Source organism: Durio zibethinus, chromosome 16, assembly GCF_047325235.1.
Source record: "Durio zibethinus cultivar Kanyao isolate XHJ-2024 chromosome 16, ASM4732523v1, whole genome shotgun sequence".
In the NCBI taxonomy this organism is placed as follows: domain Eukaryota; kingdom Viridiplantae; phylum Streptophyta; class Magnoliopsida; order Malvales; family Malvaceae; genus Durio; species Durio zibethinus.
In genome coordinates this window covers 6,399,448-6,423,933 of record NC_143177.1, presented here as the reverse complement: position 1 = coordinate 6,423,933, position 24,486 = coordinate 6,399,448, and the positions used below count along the sequence as shown (strand labels likewise).

General features: G+C 32.5%; 1 protein-coding gene and 1 pseudogene across 2 annotated transcripts in view; both read left to right on the top strand.

Moving 5' to 3' along the window:
• Window positions 1–14,977, top strand: part of LOC149514250 (binding partner of ACD11 1-like) — a 54,027-nt pseudogene extending 39,050 nt beyond the window's left edge. Inside the window, exon 4 of the transcript XR_016328482.1 lies at window positions 14,425–14,977. The product of XR_016328482.1 is annotated as a binding partner of ACD11 1-like (transcript). The remainder of the gene's footprint in view (window positions 1–14,424) is intronic.
• Window positions 14,978–19,036: 4,059 nt separating this feature from the next.
• Window positions 19,037–22,795, top strand: LOC149514249 (uncharacterized). The gene is made up of 6 exons (XM_089745720.1): window positions 19,037–19,297; window positions 19,398–20,339; window positions 20,399–20,426; window positions 20,727–20,815; window positions 21,292–21,361; window positions 21,448–22,795. The coding sequence occupies exons 1-6, from the start codon at window positions 19,037–19,039 to the stop codon at window positions 22,434–22,436; spliced, it is 2,379 nt and encodes a 792-aa protein (XP_089601846.1). The 3' UTR covers window positions 22,437–22,795.
• The last annotated feature ends 1,691 nt before the right edge of the window (window positions 22,796–24,486 follow it).

Sequence of the window (24,486 nt, the reverse complement as noted above, 5' to 3'; positions counted from 1 at the left end):
GATAGTACAGTGGTTCCGCTTCTGAGTTTATGGGGAGTGACGAATTATGCACCACTCCTAGTGAGAAGGCAATTGGGGGGAGAACAGTTCATTCCTATGACTTATGGGCTTCACCAATTAGATTTCTCTTACAGTGAGCCTAAAGCATTTCAAAGGATGAATGAGATGATCAAAGCATGAAAAAATCCCCAAAGAGTGAGTCCTGGACCATTCACTGAAAAAGTCACCCCAGGTTATTTGGTTTGGAGAACAAAGAGAAGACAAGAAATGGTATTCACTTATGAATTCTCTCAACCACCAACAGAAGAAAAACTTGAAGAGACACCATCAGAGTTAGAGCTGGCAACAAAAGAATTTGAGTTTGAGAAGATCAAGTTAAAGAAAGAGATTCAAGAACTTTAAGAAGAAAAAGCCCAGTGGAAAGGTAGAGCCGAAAGTTATGAAGTTAAGTTCACAAGATTGCTAGAGAATGTGATACAGCTATTGAAGATCTAGCAAAGTTACACCAAGAGCATAAGAGGCTATGTGTAAGAGAAAGAGCCAAAGAGATAACCATTGTCGAGCTTACTGAGGAAAATACAAGACTGAAGCAAGAGTATGCCGAATTGGAAGAAGAAAGTACCGAAGCATAGGCAAAAATTAACATGCTAAACAGTTATTTGAGCAGCCTAAGTCAAATGTTGGATGAACAAGGAGACCACATCACTGCATTGGTTAGAGAACATAAAGAATTATCATACCAAGTCTGGTGTGGTAAAAAAGAGAACTTAGGAAGGCAGAAATACATTGAGCACTTAACAACCCAAATCCATAAAGGGGTATGTAAGGCAAGAGAGATGGTGGAAGAGGTAGAAGCATTAAGACAAGTGGTGGCCCTAGTAAGAGAACATGGATAGCGTCTGTTAAACTTCATAGAAGAAGCCAGGCCCAGTATGAACAGATCAAACAATTTTATGGCTATAATTTTAAGATGATAAACTCAATGTAGATCAAAGGTTTTTTGGAATAAATGAAGTTTTTTAGTTGAATATTGTTTTAAGGTAAATGTTCTCTGCATACATGTATTTTTCATTCATTGCATTCTCATTCATTACATTTAACAAAGTAACCATGTGATAATCATGTAAATTTGCTAATTCTAAGATATGGTACTCAAGGTTCCAGGATAGCTTCATCTAACGAAAACCCTGCCCATCGGTTCAACACAAGATCCAGAACAAGGTAAATGGAGCAGAAAAATTTCCATAGATTTGAAAAGATAGAAAAAGCCCAAGAGAAGATTGAAAGTGAACTAAGCAAGATTCTGGAGGCTCTTAATAACATAAATAAAGGAAAAAGAGTTGAAAGAAATACAAGCCAGCAAATTCTCCCATTATAAGAAGTGGCTAACCCTTTGTACCCTCTAGATTTTAGCCCACCTCAGGCCCAGTCTGCCCAAGAGGTCCCGCCACAATACTTCGCATATCCAACATATCCTGGAATGCCATCAGCTTTTAACCCAAGGTAGATAATAGCTATATAAATCCTGTCTTCACTGAAAAAGTAGCAGAACCAATTCCTGATCTAGATGATTTAAAAGAGAAGGAGAAGGAAAAGATGAGAGTGGAAGTTCAAGAAAGTTTCAAGATTAGCATGCTAGAGCAAAGGCTAGGGGCTGTGGAAGGATTTAGCTTTTATGGGTCAGTTGATGTTGTTGGGCTCTGCCTAGTTCTTGATGTGGTTATTCTCCATAAGTTTAAAGTATCGAAATTTGAAAAATATGACGGTACAAAGTGCCCCAAAACCCACATCACCATGTATTGTAGGAAGATGGTAGCTCATGTACATGATGAAAAACTCTTGATGCATGTCTTCCAAGACAATCTTACTGGCTCTGCAGCCAGATGGTATGTTCAGCTGGACAGAACTCATATTCGCTCTTGGAGTGATATGGCACATGACTTTATCAGTCAATATCGACATATCATCGATTTGGCCCCTGATCGTTTGTCTTTACAGAATTTGGAGAAAAAAGCAAACGAGTCTTTTAAAGAGTATGCCCAGAGGTGGAGGGATGTTGCTTCTCAGGTACAACCTCTTCTGACAGAGAAAGAAACTATAGTGCTGTTTGTTAATACTTTAAAATCTCTCTATTATGAAAAGATGATAGAAAATGCAATAAAAAATTTTACTGATACGGTAATCTCGGGAGAAATCATTGAGAGTGCTATTAAGAATGGCAAGCTAGAAGGAAATGAAGCATCTAGCAAAAGAGTCCTGAAGAAAAAAAAATTGAAGCTCAAGCTGTGAGCTTTGATAGACAGCAACTTAAAGGTTATTCACCCTACCCACCACCAGAATATTTGCCATATCACCCCGCTGTAAATAACACTTCCTTTCACCCATACCAACCATTTACACAACCATTATAGCCCCAAACATATCAAACCCCTCATAGACCCCAAAATACCATGTACAATCCTAACATTCAACCTACCCCAAGACCACAAAATCACCCAACTAACCCTATTGGTGGCCCGCGGGAGCAACGAACCACTCGTGAGAAACCTCTTTTTGACCCAATTCTAATGACTTATACGGAATTATATAAGGAGCTCTACAACAATCATTTGATTGCTCTAAGTAAATTGAAACCCCTCAAGCCACGTTACCCCGAGTGGTATAATCCCACCACCCACTGTGACTACCATTATGGGATTGCTGGGTCACTTTACTGAAAATTACACTACCCTGAAACACAAAGTGCAACGGTTGATCAAAGATGGGATGATTTGCTTTGATACTGAAGGGATGACTGTGCCGAATGTTAGTGGTAATCCTTTGCCAAATCATAATGTGAATGCTATAGGTGAAGAACAGGGACACCATGTTAAGAAAGAAATGACAGATATTAAGACACCTCTCAACCAACTGTTTGATGTTTTACGAAAAATAGACATGATACAACTGGTAAGTCCACACAGCTATCATGGAACATATATAGCTGGTACCAATTGTAAGTATCATAGTGGGGTAATGGGCCATTCCATTGAGACCTGTGAGCAGTTTCACCAGGAGGTACAAAAACTCTTAGATTCACATCAGATGGAGGTCTATGAAGAAAAAGAAGACCTGAAAAATGCTGAGGTGCACATGACTGATAAGCCTGTAAAGTTGTTCTCAAAACCAGTGACAATTCAGTGTGGGAACAAACCAAAGTCAGTCATAGACAAACTCTTCCCCAGGCCGATAACTTTTAAAGTCCCAACTCCTTTCCCATACAAAGATGATAAAGTTATACCCTGAAGATATGGCTATGACACTGTAATTTAGAGACAAAAAGAAGAGGTCTCTAAAGTCGATGCTTCCAACATTACTGGTGTAGGAGGCATTACTCAAAGTGGGAGATGTTACACTCCAGAAATGCTAGAGAAAGCTAGAAGGGAGAAGGCTAAAGAAGGAAAAAAATGAAATAATTCTGAAATAGAACCTGAAGAAGATCAGTCGAAGCCAGTATCAGAAAGAGAGGTTTGTGAATTCCTGAAGCTGGTAAAACATAGTGAGTATTCAGTTGTGGAACAGTTGAATAAAATACCAGCTCGAATCTCATTATTATCACTATTGCTGAACTCAGAGCCACACCGAAACGCCTTACTGAAAGTGTTGAATCAGGCATACGTGGCACATAATGTATCTGTTGAATATGTGAACCACCTGGCTGGAAATTTAGTCATGCCAAATCACATTTCATTCAGCGATGATGAGATTCCTTTGGAGGAAAAAAGAAATGCCAAGGCTCTACATATCACAGTCAAGTGCAAGAGCCATATTATAGCCAAGGTCTTTATCGATAATGGCTCTGCTATCAACGTCATATCTATGTCAACTTTGACAAGGCTACCCATTGATTATTCTCATATAAAGGATAGTCAGATGATTGTGAGAGCCTTTGATGGGACCAGAAAAAAAGTCTTGGGGGATATTGAAATACCTTTACAAATTGGGCCATGCACTTTCAATATAAAATTTCAAGTGATGGATATCTCTCCATCCTACAGCTGTCTGTTAGGAAGACCATGGATTCACATGGCAGGAGCTGTGCCTTCCACTTTGCACCAAAAGATTAAGTTTAATGTAGAAGGTCAATTGGTAGTGGTAGTTAGGGAGGAAGACATGCTGGTGACCCAACCATTAAACATTCCATACGTAGAGGCTACCGAAGAAGCATTGGAATGCTCCTATCGATCTTTTGAATTGGTCAATTCTGTATGTGAAGGATTTCAAAATCAGCCTTTTTCAAAAATAGTGGTGAGCCAAGTCATCAACAAGGGCTGGTATCCAGGACTTGGGCTAGGTAAAAACTTGCAAGGAATTAAAGAACCTCCAACAATAATAGACAATAATGACAGGGTGGGCTTAGGCTATGAGATGGCAGAGTGGGAAGTCAAAAGAAGGTCATCAAGAAAGACAACAAGACTGATGTTTATCCCACATTTATATGAAACCTTCAGACTTGGAGGATTCATGTACCCAGATGCAAGAAAAAGTGTGGAAGATGATTTTGCCCAGTTAGCCATTAATGCTGTTGAAGATGAAGTGAAGCTTAATTAAGAGGAATGGGTTCGCCTTTGTCCATCAGATTATGAGCTGAACAATTGGAGTGCCATCGAAATGCCTTTGACTTTTGATTTGGATACAATGTAATTGTAACATCTCAATAGCTTTTGCCTAAGGTTATGGGGTGATTTTTTTTGTTTGGGCCATTCATCATTTATTATTTTTAATAAAAAATATGCATTTTCATTCATTTCTTCTTATGCCTTCATTATTTCCATCTTTCCAAGCACATCTTGCCAACACATTCCATTTCATTCAATTTCAGGTCTTTAAATGAACATGAAGATAATCATGATAACAATCAAGAGGTTAGCTTTGAGAATTCAATTAATACTGATGAACTTGATAATGAAGAGAATTCTGAAGAATATGTTATGCCTCTGAACCTAATGAGGATGATTGAACAAGAAAATAAGCCAATGGAGCCTCATCAAGAGGTAGTGGACTTAGTGAATCTGGGAGATGAAGAAAATAAGAAAGAAGTCAGAATGGGCACTTCACTTTCATCTGAAGATAGGCAACGATTGGCAGAACTACTTCGAGAATTTATAGATATATTTGCTTGGTCTTACTAGGATATGCCAAGGTTGAGCATAAAGATAGTGGAGCACAGCTTACCCTTAAAGTCAGAATATAAGCCAGTTCAGCAGAAACTGAGACGAATGAAGCCCGAAATGCTACTAAAAATTAAAAAAGAGGTGAATAAACAATTTGATGCAGGTTTTCTACAAGTGGCTAAGTATCCAGAATTGGTAGCCAATATAGTCTCAATTCCTAAGAAAGATAGAAAAGTACGAATGTGTGTGGACTATTGGGATTTGAATAAGGCCAGCCCAAAGGATAACTTTTTTTTGCCTCATATTGACACACTGGTAGATAACACAGTTAAGCATTCGATTTTCTCTTTTATGGATAGTTTCTCGGGGTATAATTAGATAAAGATGACTGCAGATGATATGAAAAATACTACTTTTGTGACCATGTGGGGAACCTTCTGTTACAAAGTCATAACTTTTGGGTTAAAGAATGCTAGGGCAACCTATCAAAGAGCCATGGTAACACTCTTTCATGACATGATACACAAAGAGATTGAGGTGTATGTAGACGATATGATTGCAAAGTCTTGTAAGGATGAAGATCATGTCACCAGCCTCAGAAAGTTATTTGAGAGGTTGAAAAAATTTCAGCTAAAATTAAACCCAGCCAAGTGCACCTTTGAGGTAAAGTCAGAGAAGTTACTAGGCTTCATAGTCAGTGAAAGAGAAATTGAAGTCGATCCCGATAAGATACGGGCTATTCAAAATCTGTCACCTCCCAGCATACTAAAAGAAGTTCGAGGTTTTTTGGGGAGATTGAACTACATTTTTCGGTTCATCTCTCAGCTTACTTACAAATGTGATCCCATATTTAAGCTTCTCCGTAAAGATAATCCTGGAAAATGGAATGAAGAATGTCAAGAGGCGTTTGATAAAATTAAGCAATATTTATCGAACCCTCCAGTATTGGTTCCACCTGTTCCAGGGAAACCTTTAATTTTGTACCTAACTGTATGTGAAAATTCGATGGGATGTGTGCTGGGGTAACAAGACGAGGCTAGTCGAAAGGAGACAACTATTTATTATCTGAGTAAAAAGTTCACGGAATATGAATCCAAGTATTCTTCACTGGAAAAAAATGTGTTATGTATTAACGTGGACTGCCAAAAGATTCAGACAGTACATGCTCTATCATATTACGTGACTCATAGCGAAATTAGATCCCATTAAGTATATCTTCGAGAAGCTTTCTTTGTCTGGGAGAGTCGTTAGATGGCAAGTAATGCTCTCGAAATACGATATTATATACGTGAGCCAAAAAGCAATTAAAGAGGGCGCTATAACAGAATTTCTTACAGATCATGCTACTGAAAAGTATGAGCCGATGAAGCTAGAATTTCTTGATAAAGACTTAATGACTATTTCTCAACTGGAGGAGGGGGAGTATGTAGAAAAATGTTGGAGAATGTACTTTGATGGAGTTGCTAATGCCTTGGGGCATGGAATTGAGGTAATTCTGATTTCTCCAGAAGAACGATACTATCTTGTAACAGCGAGGTTAAATTTCAATTGCACAAATAACATTGCTGAGTATGAGGCATGTGTCATGAGCCTGCAAGCTGCTATAGATAGAAGAATAAAAGTACCAAAAGTATTTGGAGACTCAACTCTAGTCATATATCAGTTGAAAGGAGAATGGGAGATGAGAGATTCAAAACTCGTTTCATATCATAAGTATATTCTAGAGCTGATGAAATAATTTGAAGATGTCCAGTTTGATCACTTACCTCGGAAAGAGAATTTGATTGCTGATGCATTGGTTACTCTGGCTGTAATGATTCGAATTAGTGATAATACCGACATTCAGCCCATCAAGTTAGATGTTAAAGATAAACCAGCTTATTATTCTAATGTAGTGGGAGAAAAAGATGGAAAACCTGGTATTATGACATCTTACAGTATGTCAAGGATCAGCAGTATCCAGTTCAAGCAACAAAAAAATGATAAAAGGGTCATTCGAAGATTGGCCATGAGCTTTTTCCTGGATGGGGATGTCCTGTACAAAAGAAACAAGGATCAAGTATTATTGAGGTGCATAAATGAGACTAAAGCGAAGAAAATCATTAAAGAGGTGTACGATGGAATATGTGGGGTGCATACTAGTGGATATATGATGGTAAAACAGATCATGAGAGCAGAATATTACTGGTTGATGATGGAGAATGATTGTATTGATTATGCTCATAAATACCATAAATGCCAGATATATGCTGATAAGATTCATGTTCCGTCATCTGTTTTACATGTTATGGCACCACCATGGCCATTTTTAATGTGGGGCATGGATGTCATTGGTCCAATCACCCCAAAAGCTTCTAACAGGCACAAATTCATATTTGTGATGATAGATTACTTCACAAAATGGGTAGAGGTAGCATCGTATGTAAATGTGACACGTTTCGTGGTTTACAAGTTCATAAAAAAAGAGATCATCTGTAGGTATGGACTACCGGAGAGAATTATTTCAGATAATGCCAAGAATTAAAATAGTAAGATGATGCAAGAAATATGTGCTCGGTACAAGATCAAGCATCATAACTCGACACCATACCGTTCGAAAATGAATGGGGCAGTTGAGGCAGCCAATAAGAACATAAAGAGGATTTTGGAGAAAATGATCGAGACTTACAAAGATTGGCATGAGAAGTTGTCATCGCATTGCATGCATATCGAACGTCAGTTCGCACCTCTACTAGGGCAACTCCATTTTCTTTGATTTATGGGATGGAAGCTGTACTACCAGTGGAAGTAGAGATCCCCTCTTTGAGAGTCTTAAAAGAAGTCGAGTTGAAAGAAGCTGAATGGATTCGAGAACGTTATGAGTAGTTAAATTTCGTAGAAAAGAAGAGATTGACTGCATTGTGCCATGATCAGCTATATCAAAAGAGAATGATGAGGGCTTATGATAAAAAGATTTGGCCCCGTTGCTTGCGGGAGGGAGAGTTGGTCTTGAAAAGAATTCTCCCAATCAAACACGATAGTAGAGGAAAATAGACTCCGAATTAGGAAGGATCGTATGTGGTGAGACGGGCCTTTTCGGGTGAAGTGCTGATACTGACTGAGATGGATGGAAATGATTTACCCCATCCTATAAATTATGATGCTGTAAAGAAATACTATGCTTAAAAAAAATAAAAAAATAATAAAAATGAAAAATAAAAAATAAAAAAATGAAAAATGAAAAAATGAAAAATGAAAAAAGAAAAAGTGAATGAAAAAGGAGGACTCAAGACGAAAACCCTAAAAGGGCGGTTTGAGTCATAGGGGGTTTGTCTAAGTTAAAAACCTGAAAAGACGGATTAGATAAGGAGAATACAACATCGAATTTAAAAGTCTGTTGATATGGAGGCTAGCAAATTTGGAAGAGTTCCAAGTTGTTAAATACATCAGAGGGTTGGGTTTTCAGAAAAAACTTTGAGATGTGTTATCATGATTATCTGATTGTTCATTTTGGGCTTTGTCCCCATACCTATCCTTGTAATTCTCTCTTGGCCAAAGTTTGCCAACATTTTGCTAATAAGAAACGTTTTATTTCATTCTTTGTGCCTTTTTTTGATGACTGTTTCCCAATCATTCATATTCTTTTCTTCTCAATACCCCACCATGGAAGAAATGTGCAAATGCATTCTTACTTTTGGAGTTTGAAATAATGATCGATGAATGAACAACAATAGGAAAAGATTTTTTACATTACATTGAATAAATCAAGAGTGATAAAGGCAGAATAGAGATGTTCAGTTCCTGATTAAGACATTGAATCTGGGAAGAGATTTTTTGTTACAGGAAGAATGTGAGTGGAAGAGACAATTAAGAGCTACACTGTTCGATCTTATAAGAGCAGTGTAATTGGATCTTTGAAGAATCAAAAGGCTTGACGCCCAAGAAAAAAAAAAGCTTGAGAAACTTGAGTACCATACAGTGAATAGGAATTAATTGGCCAACATTTGCATAGCATGCATTGAAATTCATATGCATTCGTATAGCATACACTACTTTCAAGAAAGTATAATGTATAAATTCAATAAGCAGGGGTGTTCTAACATCCCACATAAGAGAAGACAGATATGAAGATATTTTGCAAAATTGAAAAAGAAAAAGCTTGTCAGGTAAGTTCTTAATCCTTGAAATAGGATGTCTTTTGGTATCATGATTGATTTATAAGACCTTTGGGCATAATCTCCTGAAATTCCTTCAAACACAATTTTCAACTCCTTTGGACATGATTGTCAAAGAGCAATTTACTTTTTCCAAAAGTCGTGGTGCCTCTGTTTAGAGGAGCAATTTACTTTTCCAAAGTCGTGGTGCCTCTGTTCAGAGGAGCAATTTACTTTTCAAAAGTCGTGGTGCCTCTGTTTAGAGGAGCAATTTACTTTTTCAAAGTCGTGGTGCCTCTGTTCAGAGGAGCAATTTACTTTTCAAAAGTCGTGGTGCCTCTGTTCAGAGGAGCAATTTACTCTTCCAAAGTCATGGTGCCTCTGTTTAGAGGAGCAATTTACTTTCTCAAAAGTCATGTTGCCTCTATTTAGAGGAGCAATTTATTTTGTTCAAAGTCGTTGAGCCTCTGTTTAGAGGAGCTTTGGTAAAAACAAAAAAAAAAAAAACAAAAGCAAAAAATAATAAAAAAAAAAAAACAAAAATGAAAATGTTGAGTTGAGTTGAGTCTTGATTGGGTGTCTACGTCTTTGCACAATTTCTGTTTCACAAAAAATGTGCAAAGAAGGGCAACTGTAGACACCCAATTTGATCCAGGCCCAGATCAATTGGGCTTGGCCTAAATGGATAAGCCCAATTTGGTTCTTATTTGGGATTATTTTTATTTTATTTTTTTTTCTTTTGTATTTTATGTATTTTATTTATTTATTATTACTATGTATTAATATCTTTATTTATTTATTTATTTATTTTTTATTAATATTTATATGTATTTTATTTATATAGTTATATATTTATTATTATATTATAATTTATGTATTATTTTTTTTCTTGTAATATTTTTTTCGGATTTTTAATTATCTGTTAATAATTTTTTTCTTTTTTCATTTATCTGATTTTTCGTTTATCTGATTATTATTATTATTATTATTTTTCTTTTTTTGAGGCTGTGATTGAAAGCTAAAGAATCCTGCTGAGAATGGGGATTCAATCAGAAGAGTCCAGATTGGATTCAAAGATTGAATCCCCGTCCAAAGAGGAATTGGGATTGATCAGAAACTCCTGATCAATCCCTATAAAAGAGACCCTCTGGAACAGAAGCAATACACAAAAAAAATAGTGAGCAAAGCTACTGATTTGAGAGATAGAAGAGTATAGGAGGCTAAGAAATGTTCTGGAGTTAGTAGGAATTTTTTTGAAGATTTTTGGCGATTTTTTTTCTGAGAATTTTTGGAAAATTCCAGATTCTGGAGAATCTTTCAGCGAAAGTTGAATTTTCTGGCAAAAATTTCGACCAACTTTGAAGTTTTCGACGAGCTGCCCAGTTTTTGACGACCTTTCCCAGAAACCGACCAACTTCCGGCTAACCTCCGGTGAACTTCCGGTGAAAAAACCCAGATTTCGACGATAAATCCAGAATCCGATGAATCTTCAACCGGAGTTCTTCGGCCTTTTAGAGAGAAGGGAGAGGAAAAAAGAAGAAGAGAGAGAGAAGAGAGGAGCGTTCTGTCGAAAAACAGAGGGAAGAGCCTTATATACCCTCCCAAAACGACGTCGTTTTGGCCTTAAGTGATCCAGAGGATCCGCGCGTTTTACAGAGATCCGACCCGACCCGAGCGTTGACCCGCTTCCTGACCCGCGCGTGTCTGTCCACCTTCGAGCCGAGCCGAGCCGAGTCGAGCTTCCAAGCCGCTCCCCCAAGCCGTTTCTTTTCCTTGAGCCGAGCCGAGCCGTACTTCGAGCCGAGCCAGATTTTTTTTTTGTTTATTTATTTATTTATTTGTTTTTTTTATTTATTAGATTAGGTTTATTTAATATTCTTTTTATCTTTATTTTACTTTTATTTTTTATTTTTTACTTTTCTTTATTTTTTATTTTTATTCATGTTCACTTTTATTTTGTTTTATTATTCTATTTTCTTTAAATAAAAATAAAAAAATATTTTTGGGGAAAAGTTGAAAGTATCAATTTTTCTTGAAAATAAATTTTAAAAAAAAATTTTTTGAGGAAAAGTTGAAAGTATCAATTTTTCTTGAAAATCAAAGTTTCCAAAAAAAATATTTTTAGGGAAAAGTTGAAAGTATCAATTTTCCTTGAAAATATCAATTTTCCTTGAAAATCAAAATTTCTAAAAAATATTTTTAGGGAAAAATTGAAAGTATCAATTTTCTTTGAAAATCAAAATTTCAAAAAAAAAATATTTTTAGGGAAAAGTTGAAAGTATCAATTTTTCTTAAAAATAAAATTTCAAAAAAAAAAAAGGATTTTTGAGGAAAAGTTGAAAGTATCAATTTTTCTTAAAAATAAATTTTCAAAAAAAAAGTTTTTGGGGAAAAATTGAAAGTATCAATTTTCTTAAAAAACAAAATTTCAAAAAAAATATATTTTTGGGGAAAAGTTGAAAGTATCAATTTTCTTTAAAAATAAATTTCAAAAAATCAATTTTTGAGGAAAAGTTGAAAGTATCAATTTTCCTTAAAAATAAATTTTCAAGAAAGGATTTTTGGGGAAAAGTTGAAAGTATCAATTTTCCCTGCATAAAAACGATTATTCTTTCCTTCTTTTTTATTTTGATTTTGATTTTGATTTTTCTTTAAATAATCCGATGACGGAGCCTCTGCAAGTGAAACAGTAGTTTTTCTTGCATACTCTTGAGGTGAGGAAATTTTCTCAATTTTCTGCTAAAAGTATTAGAGTCAATTGAGAATAATTTTTAATAATTAATTACTTGGTAAAATTTTAAGGCTTTTGGATAACTTAAATTTAAGTTGGTATCATCTTTTGATGGGTGTTGTGAGGGTGCTATAACCTTCCTCACACGTAACCGAACTCTCGAATCTTATTCTGGTTAGCAGACCTGAACCTATTCTTTTAGGGACTCTTAAACTTAGGTGTCCCCTGAAAGGACAGATTCTTTAGGTGGCCAATCGCACCTAGATAAAAAAGATTGGTGGCGACTCCTAAAAGTCAATGTCTAGCAATAGATCCCCGGATCTAGACTTTATGACAAATAGAATTATTTCATTTAAAAATTTAATTCATTCAATAATTAAAACAAATCATTAATAAATAGTATAATTTATATCATAATTTATTTAACTTTATTGACATAGTTATATAACATAGATTAGATCTAGCGATTCGTATATTTATGTCATATAAAATATTAAAATTTATTTATTCATACAATATTTTATATGAAAATTACATGTTATAATTCATGTCGATACAAAAATGTAAAATATATTTTGTTTGTTTTATTCATATATATTTACTATTAAGATTTTAAATTATGTCATTTTCATATCTTTTTCTTTATATCATATTTATGTTGTGTCATCGTATCGTATTTTAAATTATCATATTTAACAAAGACCAATTCAATAGTCTTAAAATCATTTATGACATTCATATATTAATGATTAATATATAATTGGCCAAAAAAATTAGTGATTAATATTAATTAAATATTTTATTTTTTAAAGTATAACCTAATCTCATAAGTCCAAAAATCAGGAATATTTAAGTTTAGAAAAAAATTATTTTCGTTCATTTCCTTTTTTCCTTGAATTTTTTTTCCTTTTAATAAAGTAAAAAGTAAAAGAAAAAAAAATTACACTTTTTGAGACGATGATGGATTGATACTTGTCAAGCAATTACAAGCCAATCACATAATCCCCATAGAATTAACTATAGATTAAAAATAAATGATTAATTAACAAAAAAAGAATTGAGGGCAGTCAAGTGGAGCCTTAATTGATACTTTATTGAAAATAATTAAAAAAAAAACTTTAATATAATGTATAAATGTACAGATTTTTCGTAATTTTTTTTGGATCCCACTAAAATTAAATAAAAAACCTAAAGAGATTGGTCAAAATAAATAAATTATAATGGGCAATGTATAATTCTAAAAAAATAATATCTTAAAAGTCTTATATTTGTATAATAAATATGACCATAAATTTTTTCTTCAATATAATATGACCATAGATTAATAAGCATATTTGATTAAAATGTAGAATGTGACATTAGTTCAAATATAATTATTTTCTATGAAAAATAAATCATGCATTTTATATACTATTAGTAAATTTGATCTTTAATATTTTTACTTATTCAGTATTACTATTTACTTTTGTTTCAGTTTTTGCTCTTATAAGAAGTAAAAAATACATATAAAATAAAAAGAAATGAAACAAAAAAAAAATTATACTATTAATCATGAATGATTAGACCATAGGCATGAAATATTGTATCAATATTATAGTAATTTTCTATATAAATAATGAGACAATATACTCAATTTTCTCTTTTGTAAATTTAAATTTGTGTTTTCAATGTATTTTTTGATAATATAATGTATAAAAATATAATGATTACAAATGCAAGCCGATAAATTTGTTTCCAAGTTTGGTTAACATGCAAGGAAATTGGAATTGGTTTCCATGTTTTCCTGGGAAATTCAATGCTTTTAGCTTTGTCATAATTTCTAGAATATATGTTTTTGGTCATAGAGGGATGTTAGATGATCAGTTGAATCCAAGGCAGTGGGGAATTTATATGGTACTGTGGAGTGTCCATAGACATTTCAAAAAATTAAAAAATAAAAAAATTTGAAGGAAAATTTTGTGTTGAGCACCTTAAAAAGAAATTTGTTGATACCTTTTTTGTAGATAAAATTAATAAATCTGTCGATGGTGTTTTATATATTATAAGTAAATACCTTCGACAGAAATTTTGGATCAGTCACTGCTTCAAGGACTCTTTCTAATCGTGCTGGATTCTTTATATAAATTAATTGCTTCATGTTTTGGTAAATCTTTTATACTTAGATGACAGATTTACTCTTAACAGAATTCATAAGGCCGGACGTGTGTGAATGAGTTTGGGGGAAGGGGAGTTAAATGTTTTTTTTTTTTTTTTTGGATAAGTAGAGTGTATTAAATCCTGCTACAAGTCGACCAGACTGCCTATGGCAATCTATCAAGTATTGCCATCCAAGAGATAGATGAGCATGTTTTCTTTGCGAGTAAATTGCTTAAATTTTGAGAGGCATGATGAGCATGCTTATGTGCAGAACAACAAGATCCAAGGAAATATTTCTATAGTGCAAGCTGTAGTTCAGGTGATGGCTTCAGAAGGCATTGAAAAGTTGAACCATACAAGAGATGAACTTGAGCAGAAGTACAAATTATCAGAGAAAAGTAGAGTGCTGATGAATAAAACCAGATTAGCAATTTCTGCAGCTAATCAGGCTGTTTCTGCAGCTGAGGAGGCAGCAAGAGACGTGGCAAAAGAACACTGATTATATTGCAATTGGTGCCACTTGGTTGTCTGTTGTGCTCGAGAAAACCTCCAAGCTTTTCTCAGAGCTTGGCACTAGGAAGGGTTATAATCCCAACTCTAGGAACCATATATGACCCTTAATTTGGAGGTTGTATCTGTATTAGAAAGGGATAGATGATAAACCAATCTCCCATAATGTTCAGCAGAGATCCATGTACTTGCTATGTTTATAAAGAGTTAATTGTGCTTCTTTTATGCTTTCCAACCAAAGCAAACAATTTAGTGCGCCCCCAGGTACAAGAGTTTGAAACTATCTCTTTACTTTGAGAGAAGTTTTTAGATATTAAAAGTCCTTGCCTGCTCGTTAGTTTTGCCAATCAAGCACTTTAGAGTTCAGATACGAGTCACTTACCTTCCTCAAAAGCCACTGGCCCATGACAAATGATCCCTCTTTTCAAGAAAAACCTTCAATAAGGGTGTAAATAAACGGAAATTTGGCAAATATTTCATGAACAGACAAGTTTTTTTTTTTTTTTTTCCTTTTATTTATTAAATTTAACAAATAATTATAGACAACATTTCAAAATTCATTAATTAAATGAACAAATGGCATTTATAACAAAATTTATATATATATTTAATTCGTCTACATCCTATCTTAAAAAAAGTCACATACTATAATTCCCTTGGAAGCCGATTTTCTGCAACCTAATCATTAGCAAATGCATAGGATCCTTACTCCTTCAGTACCAGAACAAATGCAGCTTGATTATGGATCCCAAGTTGTAAAAAATTAGGCAGTGACTATTGATACTAGCACTCTGCTCTGGGCTTTGTGATAACTGACAAATTAGAACAAAAACTTCATGTGGATTGTTAGCTGGAAGTCCTTAATAGTTTTAACTGCAAAATCTATATAACCTGTCATTTTAAATAATCAATAACCTACAATAAAAGTTCATAAAATAACTTTTATTTTATGGGCCTGCGCTTGAACTGAAGAAGTTATTATTTTTTATGAAATTTAAATGAAAATAAATACTTTTCATATAATAAAGTAATTTTTTCCCAAAAAAATTCAAATAAATTAGAATTAAAAAATAAGCACAAATAGGTTCTAATCCAAGTAAGAATGAAGTGATATTGTTGAACTGAGGTTATTGACGTTATTTGTTCATTTTATGTTAAAATTATAATAATTGTATTAAAAATTAAAAATTAAAAAATTGATAAATCCGAATTTTAGTTTTGGATAAGTAATGAATATTAATCGTCCCTGCAAGCTCCTGCAAAGTAATTTAAGGTCAAAGCTAATCCCTTTACATTATGTTTGGATTGAGAAGAAGGGAAGAAAAGAAAAAGAAAATAAAAAAAAGTAATGAAAACAAAAAAAAAAATTTTTGTTTAGATAAACTTTTAATTTGAGGAAAAAAAAAGTAGAAATTCAATAACTTTAAGTTTTTCTTGTAATTTTTACTTTTTTAATATCTTAATTTTTATAAAAAGTTAAGGAAAAATATTAAAAAAATTTTATTTTTATAAAAAGATTATTATATTCAAGAGTATTCTAAAATCATAAATAATAAAATATTATAATTAAAAAAAATTATTATAATAAATCATTTCTCTTTTTTTTATTTTTTATTCAAATAATAATTGTTAAATTTTTTTTTTCATTAGTTTTAATTGTCCAAACAATGAGTACATATATTTTTTTTCCTTTAAAATACTTTCTTTTTCTTCCTTTTTTTTTTTTATTAATATTTATCCTTGCTTTTATTTATTACCGCATCACTTAAAACAGCTTGAGAAGATAGTAAAACCAACTTGCATGTAATAAATCAAATAGCTTTACAACTATTGGGCCACAATTTAATATGCAAGGCCAAGATCTATCCAATCCTTTCCATTTTTATTTTTTTTTTTGCCCTTTAATCCCAAAATTTAACGTTTAGTTCATGAATAAAAAATCATAATACCTTAAACATCTCATCTTTCTTCTCTCACCAGTGGCACCATTCTCTTCCTCCCTCCAAACCCGAAACTCCAGCTCCAGGCTTCAGGTTCCCTCCACTACTAACGCAGCTCCAAACACAATCTCTTTTCTTCTCCTCCTTTTTCCTTCATCTTTTTTTTTTTTCTCTTGAAACCTGAACTCTTCAATCGCCTATCCCTTTCTCGCTCTAGAAACGGAGGGCTCCAACCTCCTAGTCACATCCTTCTCACCTTAGGCCTAGTATCAGTGCAGCCAGCTTCAATTTTTTCAAGATGGATCTCACGGTATAACTCACCAGTTTACAACACAGATTTTGCAAAACTTTCAGAAATAAAAAAGAAATTTTAAGTTAAATTGCAATGCTTACCTTTAATTAGTTGGTTATGCTTATATTAATTTAATGCTTGAGTTTGATGGAGGTTGTATTTATTTTGTTTTTTGAGTTTTTCTCAGATGAAAACCTCTTAATTTTTCTCAGGCATAATGGTTTTGTTTTCATTTTGCTATATATTTTTTGGATGGAAATTGGAGTAACGGGCAATAATCAGAGATTCAAAAAACGGATTGATAGCGGAATAGCGGTTGTAAAATTACGGTAGCGTTACTTTCCGTCACCATTAATAGATAGAAAATGGTTGAGAAATTCATTCACAACAAAAACGGAGAGTAACGGCCACAAAATAACGGCGTAACGGGTAATAGCGGTAATAACGGACCGTTATTGTCGCTATTCCGTTTTTCTACTCACGGATCTAATAGTTCTAACAAAAAAACAAAATTTTACGCCTGCAAAATAAAACAACAAACTTGCAAAAGTAAAAGTAAAAGCCAAATCAAAAAATAAAGCTCACAGCCTCACAATCTCAGATCTTTATCATCAAAAGAAATTTTAAAACGAGCTAGAAAACAGAGTTTCAAGTTTCAACCATTCAAACGACATTTTCAGCTTTCAAATTCAAATCAACCTCAAGTTTTCAATCAACATTCAAGATCAAACAAGTAAAAAAAGAAAGTTAAATTACCTTTTTTTTTGTAAAATTTCTGTAAAATGATCGATCTGTTGTGTCTTGTGAAAGTTTGAAAGACGAACGAAATATCTGTAGATACTAGGTAAGTCAGCAAGTGATAGTGATAAAGGGATGTGAGAGAAAATGAGAGATGAAAAAAAAAAATTTTAGAAAGCCAGAGAAAGTAAAATGTAAGACGAAGAAAAAGATGAACATAAGAATGGAATGTTTCTAGAAGGGTCTCGACTTGGGTTGTTAGAAAGAATTAAACAATTTGATATATTAGGCACGTGGAGAGATTGGATGGGGTGGGGAGGATTGGGTGTGGTGGGGCGTGGGGGGAAGGTGGGGAGGGATTGGGTGTGGTAGGGTGTATGGAGGGTGGGATTGAATTTTTTTATTTAATTCTATAATTAATTTTTAAAAATTTTTTAGATAAAATTTAATTAGTGGTTTTGAAAATTTATAATTAATATAATATATAGATATTTTAAATGAAAATTTTGATAAAATTTTTTGTATAAGTTAGATGAAAAATAATTAAAATTAAATATTATATTTTGATTGTGTTATATATTAATTTATAATTTTGTATATGAATTTTAATTTTTTTGTTGTTTTGATATTTATATTATTGTCAATTCTTTTGATATTATATTAATTCTTGTTATTTTTGTGTAATTATTGAAGATTGTGTTTATTATATAATTATTAAAAGTTGTTTGTGATAAAAAAATTTTTATATCAATTATTGTATCAAAAAAATTAAGTTACTTAACAAATTTAGCATTTTATGATCTATTACTCTTATTAAGATTAAAAACTAAAAAATAAAAAATATAGGTTTGAAAATTTTATTAAAATATAAGTTTGAAAACTTTTAATTTTTGAAATTTTTTTTAGATAAAATCTAATTAGAGGGATTGAAGATTTATAATTAAAAAAAATAAAAGATTAATAATTTAATATGATATATATAGAGATTGTAGATGAAAATTATTGATAAATTTTTTATATAAGTTAGACAAAAATTAATTAAAATTAAATATTATATTTTGATTGTGTTAGATATTAGTTTATAATTTTGTATATGAAATTTAATAATTTTTTTGTTGTTTTGATATTTATATTGTTGTCAATTCTTTTGATATTAGATTAACTCTTATTATTTTTGTGTAATTATTGAAGATTGTATTTATTATATAATTATTTGAAGTTATTTGTGATAAAAAATTTAATATCAATTAATGCATCTAAAAGATTAAGTTATTTAATAATATTCTTAAGATTAAAAACTAAAAATTAAAAAATTTAGCGTAAAATCAATTTTTAATGATGTAATAACTAATATTAATATTTCTAAATATAAGTTTATTTTGTTTTTATACAAAATAGTAAGTATGCCACTACGTGAAGAGTTTTCGAGTAAAGGAGTAGAGGGCGCGCTAAGTGATGATATAAGTTGGCATTTTGAAACACTTGTGCCAAATACAAGAGGAAATGTTTCATGTAAACTTTGTGGTAAAGTTGTAAAAGGAGGAATAACACGTTTCAAAGAACACATTGCTCATAAAACTGGCAATGTTGCACCATGCCCCAACGTTACTGGTATGTTATGTTCTTTTAATTTCTTTGAAAATATTATTGTTAATTTTTTAATAAAAATTATAAAATTACATAAGCATATGCAACTAATTTTCTCTTTTTTTTTTAAACTATATTATTAATAGGTATGTAAGAAAAAGTATGATGAAACTCCTTCAAGAAAGCAAATCAAAAAAGGCTGACAACAAAAGAAGAAAAAATGAATTTTTATCACAATTAAGAGGGGAAGATGATTATGAAGGATTTATTGATGAAGACATTGCTACTAGACAAGCCGTGCGAGATAGTATCCAATCACAACATGAGTGGCATAGAAGACAAGAATTCAGACAAAGAACTAGTGGTTGGAGTAACATATATGAAGAAGGACGAAGCTCTCATGGTTCAGTTGCTGAATATTTTGAAAAAAGAACAAGAACTCCAAATGAGTCTGAATTTTCATTAAGGGGAGCTGTTCCTGAATTGGTTAGAAGTAAAAGTTCAAGACAACAAAAAGTAAATGATTCATTTCTAAAGACATTAAGAAGAAAAATGGGTGAATCAGTATCAAAATTTTTTATATATGATCGACTTCCTTTTCAATTAGCAAATTCCCCATGGTTGCATAATTTGATTTCTGTGGCAGCAGAAGTTGGCCAACATGTAAGACTTTCAACACCTTATGAGGTCTCAGATGTGTATTTAGAGTCTGAGTATCAACAAGTTCATGAATGGGTTAATGAATTAAAAGCTTATTGGAATGAATTGGGTGTCACTTTGATGTGTGATGGTTGGACCAATAGTTTGAATCAAATGCATATCATTAATTTTCTTGTTTACTATAGTAAAAGGACTATTTTTTGGAAATCTGTAGATGTCTCAAGTGTTCGTAGTAGAGATACAAACTTTTACTATAGGTTATTAGATGAAGTTGTGGAAGAAATTGGAGAAAAATACATTGTTCAAATAGTCACTGATAACAAGGCAGCACTTAAGGCCGCAGGAAAAAGACTAATGGAGAAGAGAAAACATTTGTATTGGACAGCATGTTCAGCTCATTGTTTGGACTTGTGCCTTGAAGATATTGGGAGGAAAAAAATGTGGCAAAGGTTTTGGATGATGCAAAGAAAGTGACTTGTTTTATATACAATCACATTTGGACTGTTAATTTGATGAAGAAATATACACAAGGGAAGCAAATACTTTGTCCTACTCTTACCCGATTTGCCACTCATTTCATACAATTAGAAGAAATAATGAGGCAAAAGCAAAGTTTGAGAGAGATGTTCAATTCAAAGGTTAGTACTTAGTAATTAGTACAATTATTTAAATCTAGCATCTTTTTATAATATTATTGTTTTAAAATATTAATTTAAAATATATTACTCTAAAAATTTATTGATGAATATATAGGAATATAAAGATTCAAAATGGGGACAACAAAAATCAGGACTTGCTTATAAAGTCAAAAAATCATTTTGGGAAAAGATTTTTGGAAAAAAACAGGTGATATAATAAAAGTTTATGGGCCTTTAGTAAAAGTGTTACGCCTTGTAGATGGTGATGAAAAACCAACAATGGGCTTTATTTACGAGGTTGTGGATAGAGCTAAACAAGCAATTCAACAAACTTGTCATTATTCTACTGAATATGAAAAAATTATTGACAATAGATGGAGTTTCATGCACTCTGACTTGCATTCAGCTGGTAAGTAAACTAAGAATATAGATGGTATTTAAAAAATATGTTTATTTTTTATACTTAAATTGCTTATATATTTATTTTTTATTACTTTAATATAATATTGTTATAAATTATGTTTAGGTTACTATCTAAATCCACAATTTCAATTTGGAGTGGAACATTCTGCAAATGTATTTAAAGAAACATTAGAAGGTATAAAAGCAGTTATTGAAATATTAGAACCTTCGATAGATACTCAAATCAGAATGATTAATTAGGTTAGTATTTAATACCATTTTATAACTTTAACATTTGTTTTGTGTATTAAAAATTAAATTGTTTTTTATTTATTCATTTATTATTGTATTTTCAATCGATGTAGTTGTTATTATTTCGAGACAAGCATGAAACATTTGGTAGTCCACAAGCACAAAGAGCTTGGAAGCAAATGAATCCAGGTAAATAGTAAGTTAAATAATTATAATTTATTTATATTAATTAATTGTATAGCCCATTGAAATTTAATTTAAATAATTTTATACAGCTGAGTGGTGGATGATATATGGCACTTGTGTTCCTGAATTACAAAAACTAGCAATCAAAGTGCTTAGTCAAACAACATCTGCATCAAATTGTGAACGTAATTGGAGCACATTTAGCTATATTCACACCAAAGCAAGAAACAGATTGAAGTTTGCAAGACTCCAGAAACTTGTATATACCTATTATAACATGAGGTTGAGGATGAAACATCAAAAAAGAATGAGCATTGATGAAATAAATAATAGTTTTAATCCTATTAGCCTTGACCATATTTTTGAAGATGATGATCCACTAACAGAATGGTTGCAAGAGAAAGAAAATCCTCTAATAGATGGTCAAAACTCTGATTGGTTGCCTGCAGATAATTCTGATAATGAAATGAATGTTGAACGATCACGTCAATCTCAAGAAAGGAATGTGTCTCATTCAAGTTCAAGTCCAACACCAAGTCAGAGTGATGATGGTGGTGGTTTAAGTCCAGATGATGATGGTGATGGTGATGGTGCGAATTTTGGTGATAATATGGATGCAAATCGATCTTACAGCCCACTTGGAGGAGAATTTGGGCTTGCTGCTACTGGTGGACTTTTTATTAATATGGCAGAATACGAAGGAAATCCATTTGCTGAATCTAATGAGGGTCAAAGTGCACGTACAGCTCGATCAAAAGGAAAAGCAAAGAAGCACCACTATGAAATTTTTAGAGGTTCTTCATCTTTAGGTGAGAGACCAAATTCTAGTAACTTTGAGTATAGTGAATCATCTGCTAGTACTCAAAAACATTACTATCCACTAGAACAACATAATTTTCAACCTTCTCATGGTTATCCACCTCCATATGGTTATTATCCACCTCAAATGTATCCTCCACCTCCTCAAATATATCCTCCACCTCAAATGTATCAGTTACCACAAATGTACCCTCTACCACAAATGTATCATCCTCAAATATATCCTCCACCTCAAATGTATCAAGAACAAAGGTCTTAGGGATGGAGATGGAGTCAACTTGGCTCTCAAAGTGAAGATAGAGAATCTGATCCTCCTCGTCATTCTACCATGTGGTAAATTTGAAATATGTATCAATAATTGTAGTTGATGGAATTTGAAATTATTATATTTTTAAGTTTGTAATTTTATTAAATTAAATGCTTGGTATTTAACATATTATGTTTTGTTAATATTTGATTTGTCTAGAATTAATATTGAATATGAACTTGGCCAAGAAAAATTTTATGGATAAACCAAATATGAATGCTTTTTATAATCTAAATAAAATTGTGAATAATTTTTTTAGAAAATAAAAAACATAGAGTGTCATAAACTATTTTTAAAATCATTGAATAAGAGTTTTTATAATTATAATTATAATTATAATTATTACATTTTATAATAAATTGTGCAAAAAAAAAAATTTCACGACCGTGATGACCGCAGTGACCGCAATTATCTCCGTTATATCCGAAAATGCGACAAATACTACGCGACCGAAAACGTGACCGCGATCGCTATTTAAATCCCTAGCAATAATCGATTGTTATTGACGCTATTAACCACCGCTTTTCGCATCCGCGACAAGCCAAGACCATTGTGATCAGCATTCTCATCTATTTTTGCTATAATAGCGGTGGCGAATGGCAACATTACCGTAAAATAGCAGCTGCTAAACTGCTACCACGCCACTATTTAAATCCTCGGGTAGGACAATTCTTAATGAACAGAGCCTTTAACACAGACCCAATGATCAACACTTTCAAAGTGATATGGAAAACATCTAAGGAAGTGTTTGTCTTAATTTTATATGCAAATCTGTTCCTCTTTCAGTTTACAACCAGAAAGGATAAGCAGACGATAATGGAAGGTTCACTATGGTCATTCAATAAGAACCTAATGATGCTTCAAAACTATGATGGAAATCTGAGGACAGTGGATTCTGTTTTTAACAAAGCAAGTTTATGGCTGAGGATATATGGTTTAAGTTTAAACATGATGAACCGGGGAATGGCAGAGAAAATAAGACAAAACAATTGGATATTTTCAAGGATCAGACACAAAGACTCCGGTGCATGGTACCGAAAGCTTCATGATAATAAAGGTGGAGATAGATATAACAAAGTCATTAAGAAGATTTGTGACAGTAGCTGGAACTGGTGGTCGAGATGCATTAATGGGGAGATTACGATATGAAAGATTACCAAGATGCTGTTTTGTTTGCGGGCTGCCTGGTCACAGCGAAGAGGAATGCAACGAGGATGGGAAAGCAGTCGATGGGTCGGTGAGAGCTAGACAATTCGGTGATTGGTTAAAAGCCTTTCCGTTCAAAAAGGGATCAGTGCTGGCTGCAACCTCAGTTAACAGACATTCCAGAATTCCTAGCCATGGTCCAAGGGCAGATTCTAACAAAGATGTCATTCCAGATCAAAACTTTATGGCGGAGGAGAGCAGAAAGACAAACAAGAGGCTAAAAATGGAAAGTCACGTGATTAAAGTAGGAAATCATGATAATATAAGGGATTCATGCAACAGTAGCAAATTTTACGTGGTGAAGGAGAATTATCTGGTTCATAATTTATTAAGGACAGCATGAAAGGGGGGGTGGTAAGTGCTAAAAGAAATAAGAAAGGTAATAAAAATAAGGATCAAGCAAATGGTAAGAAAATCATTGTGCGTGTTGAGGAAGTCCCTCATAAAAATGGGAATAACGGGTGTGATAGTATAGATAATACTTCCAATAAAGAATTGTCATAACGTATCGGTTTGAAAACTCGATTATTAAACGTAAAAGTTTAAAAATTATAAAAAATACGAAAAGTCACCACTAATATTTTTTAAGATATGATTAGTCACCTAAAAATTTATCTTTTTAATAAAACGATAAAATGAGTTTAAAGCTTTATTAAAAAGATAATTTTTATCTATGAAAACAATATCGAATTCAAGAGTTAGTCACGTGTGGAGAAGGATTAATACTCCACGACGCCTATAAATTAGTATCAATTAATTATGCACTATTTATAATTTTGGATAAAAATGCTTTTTG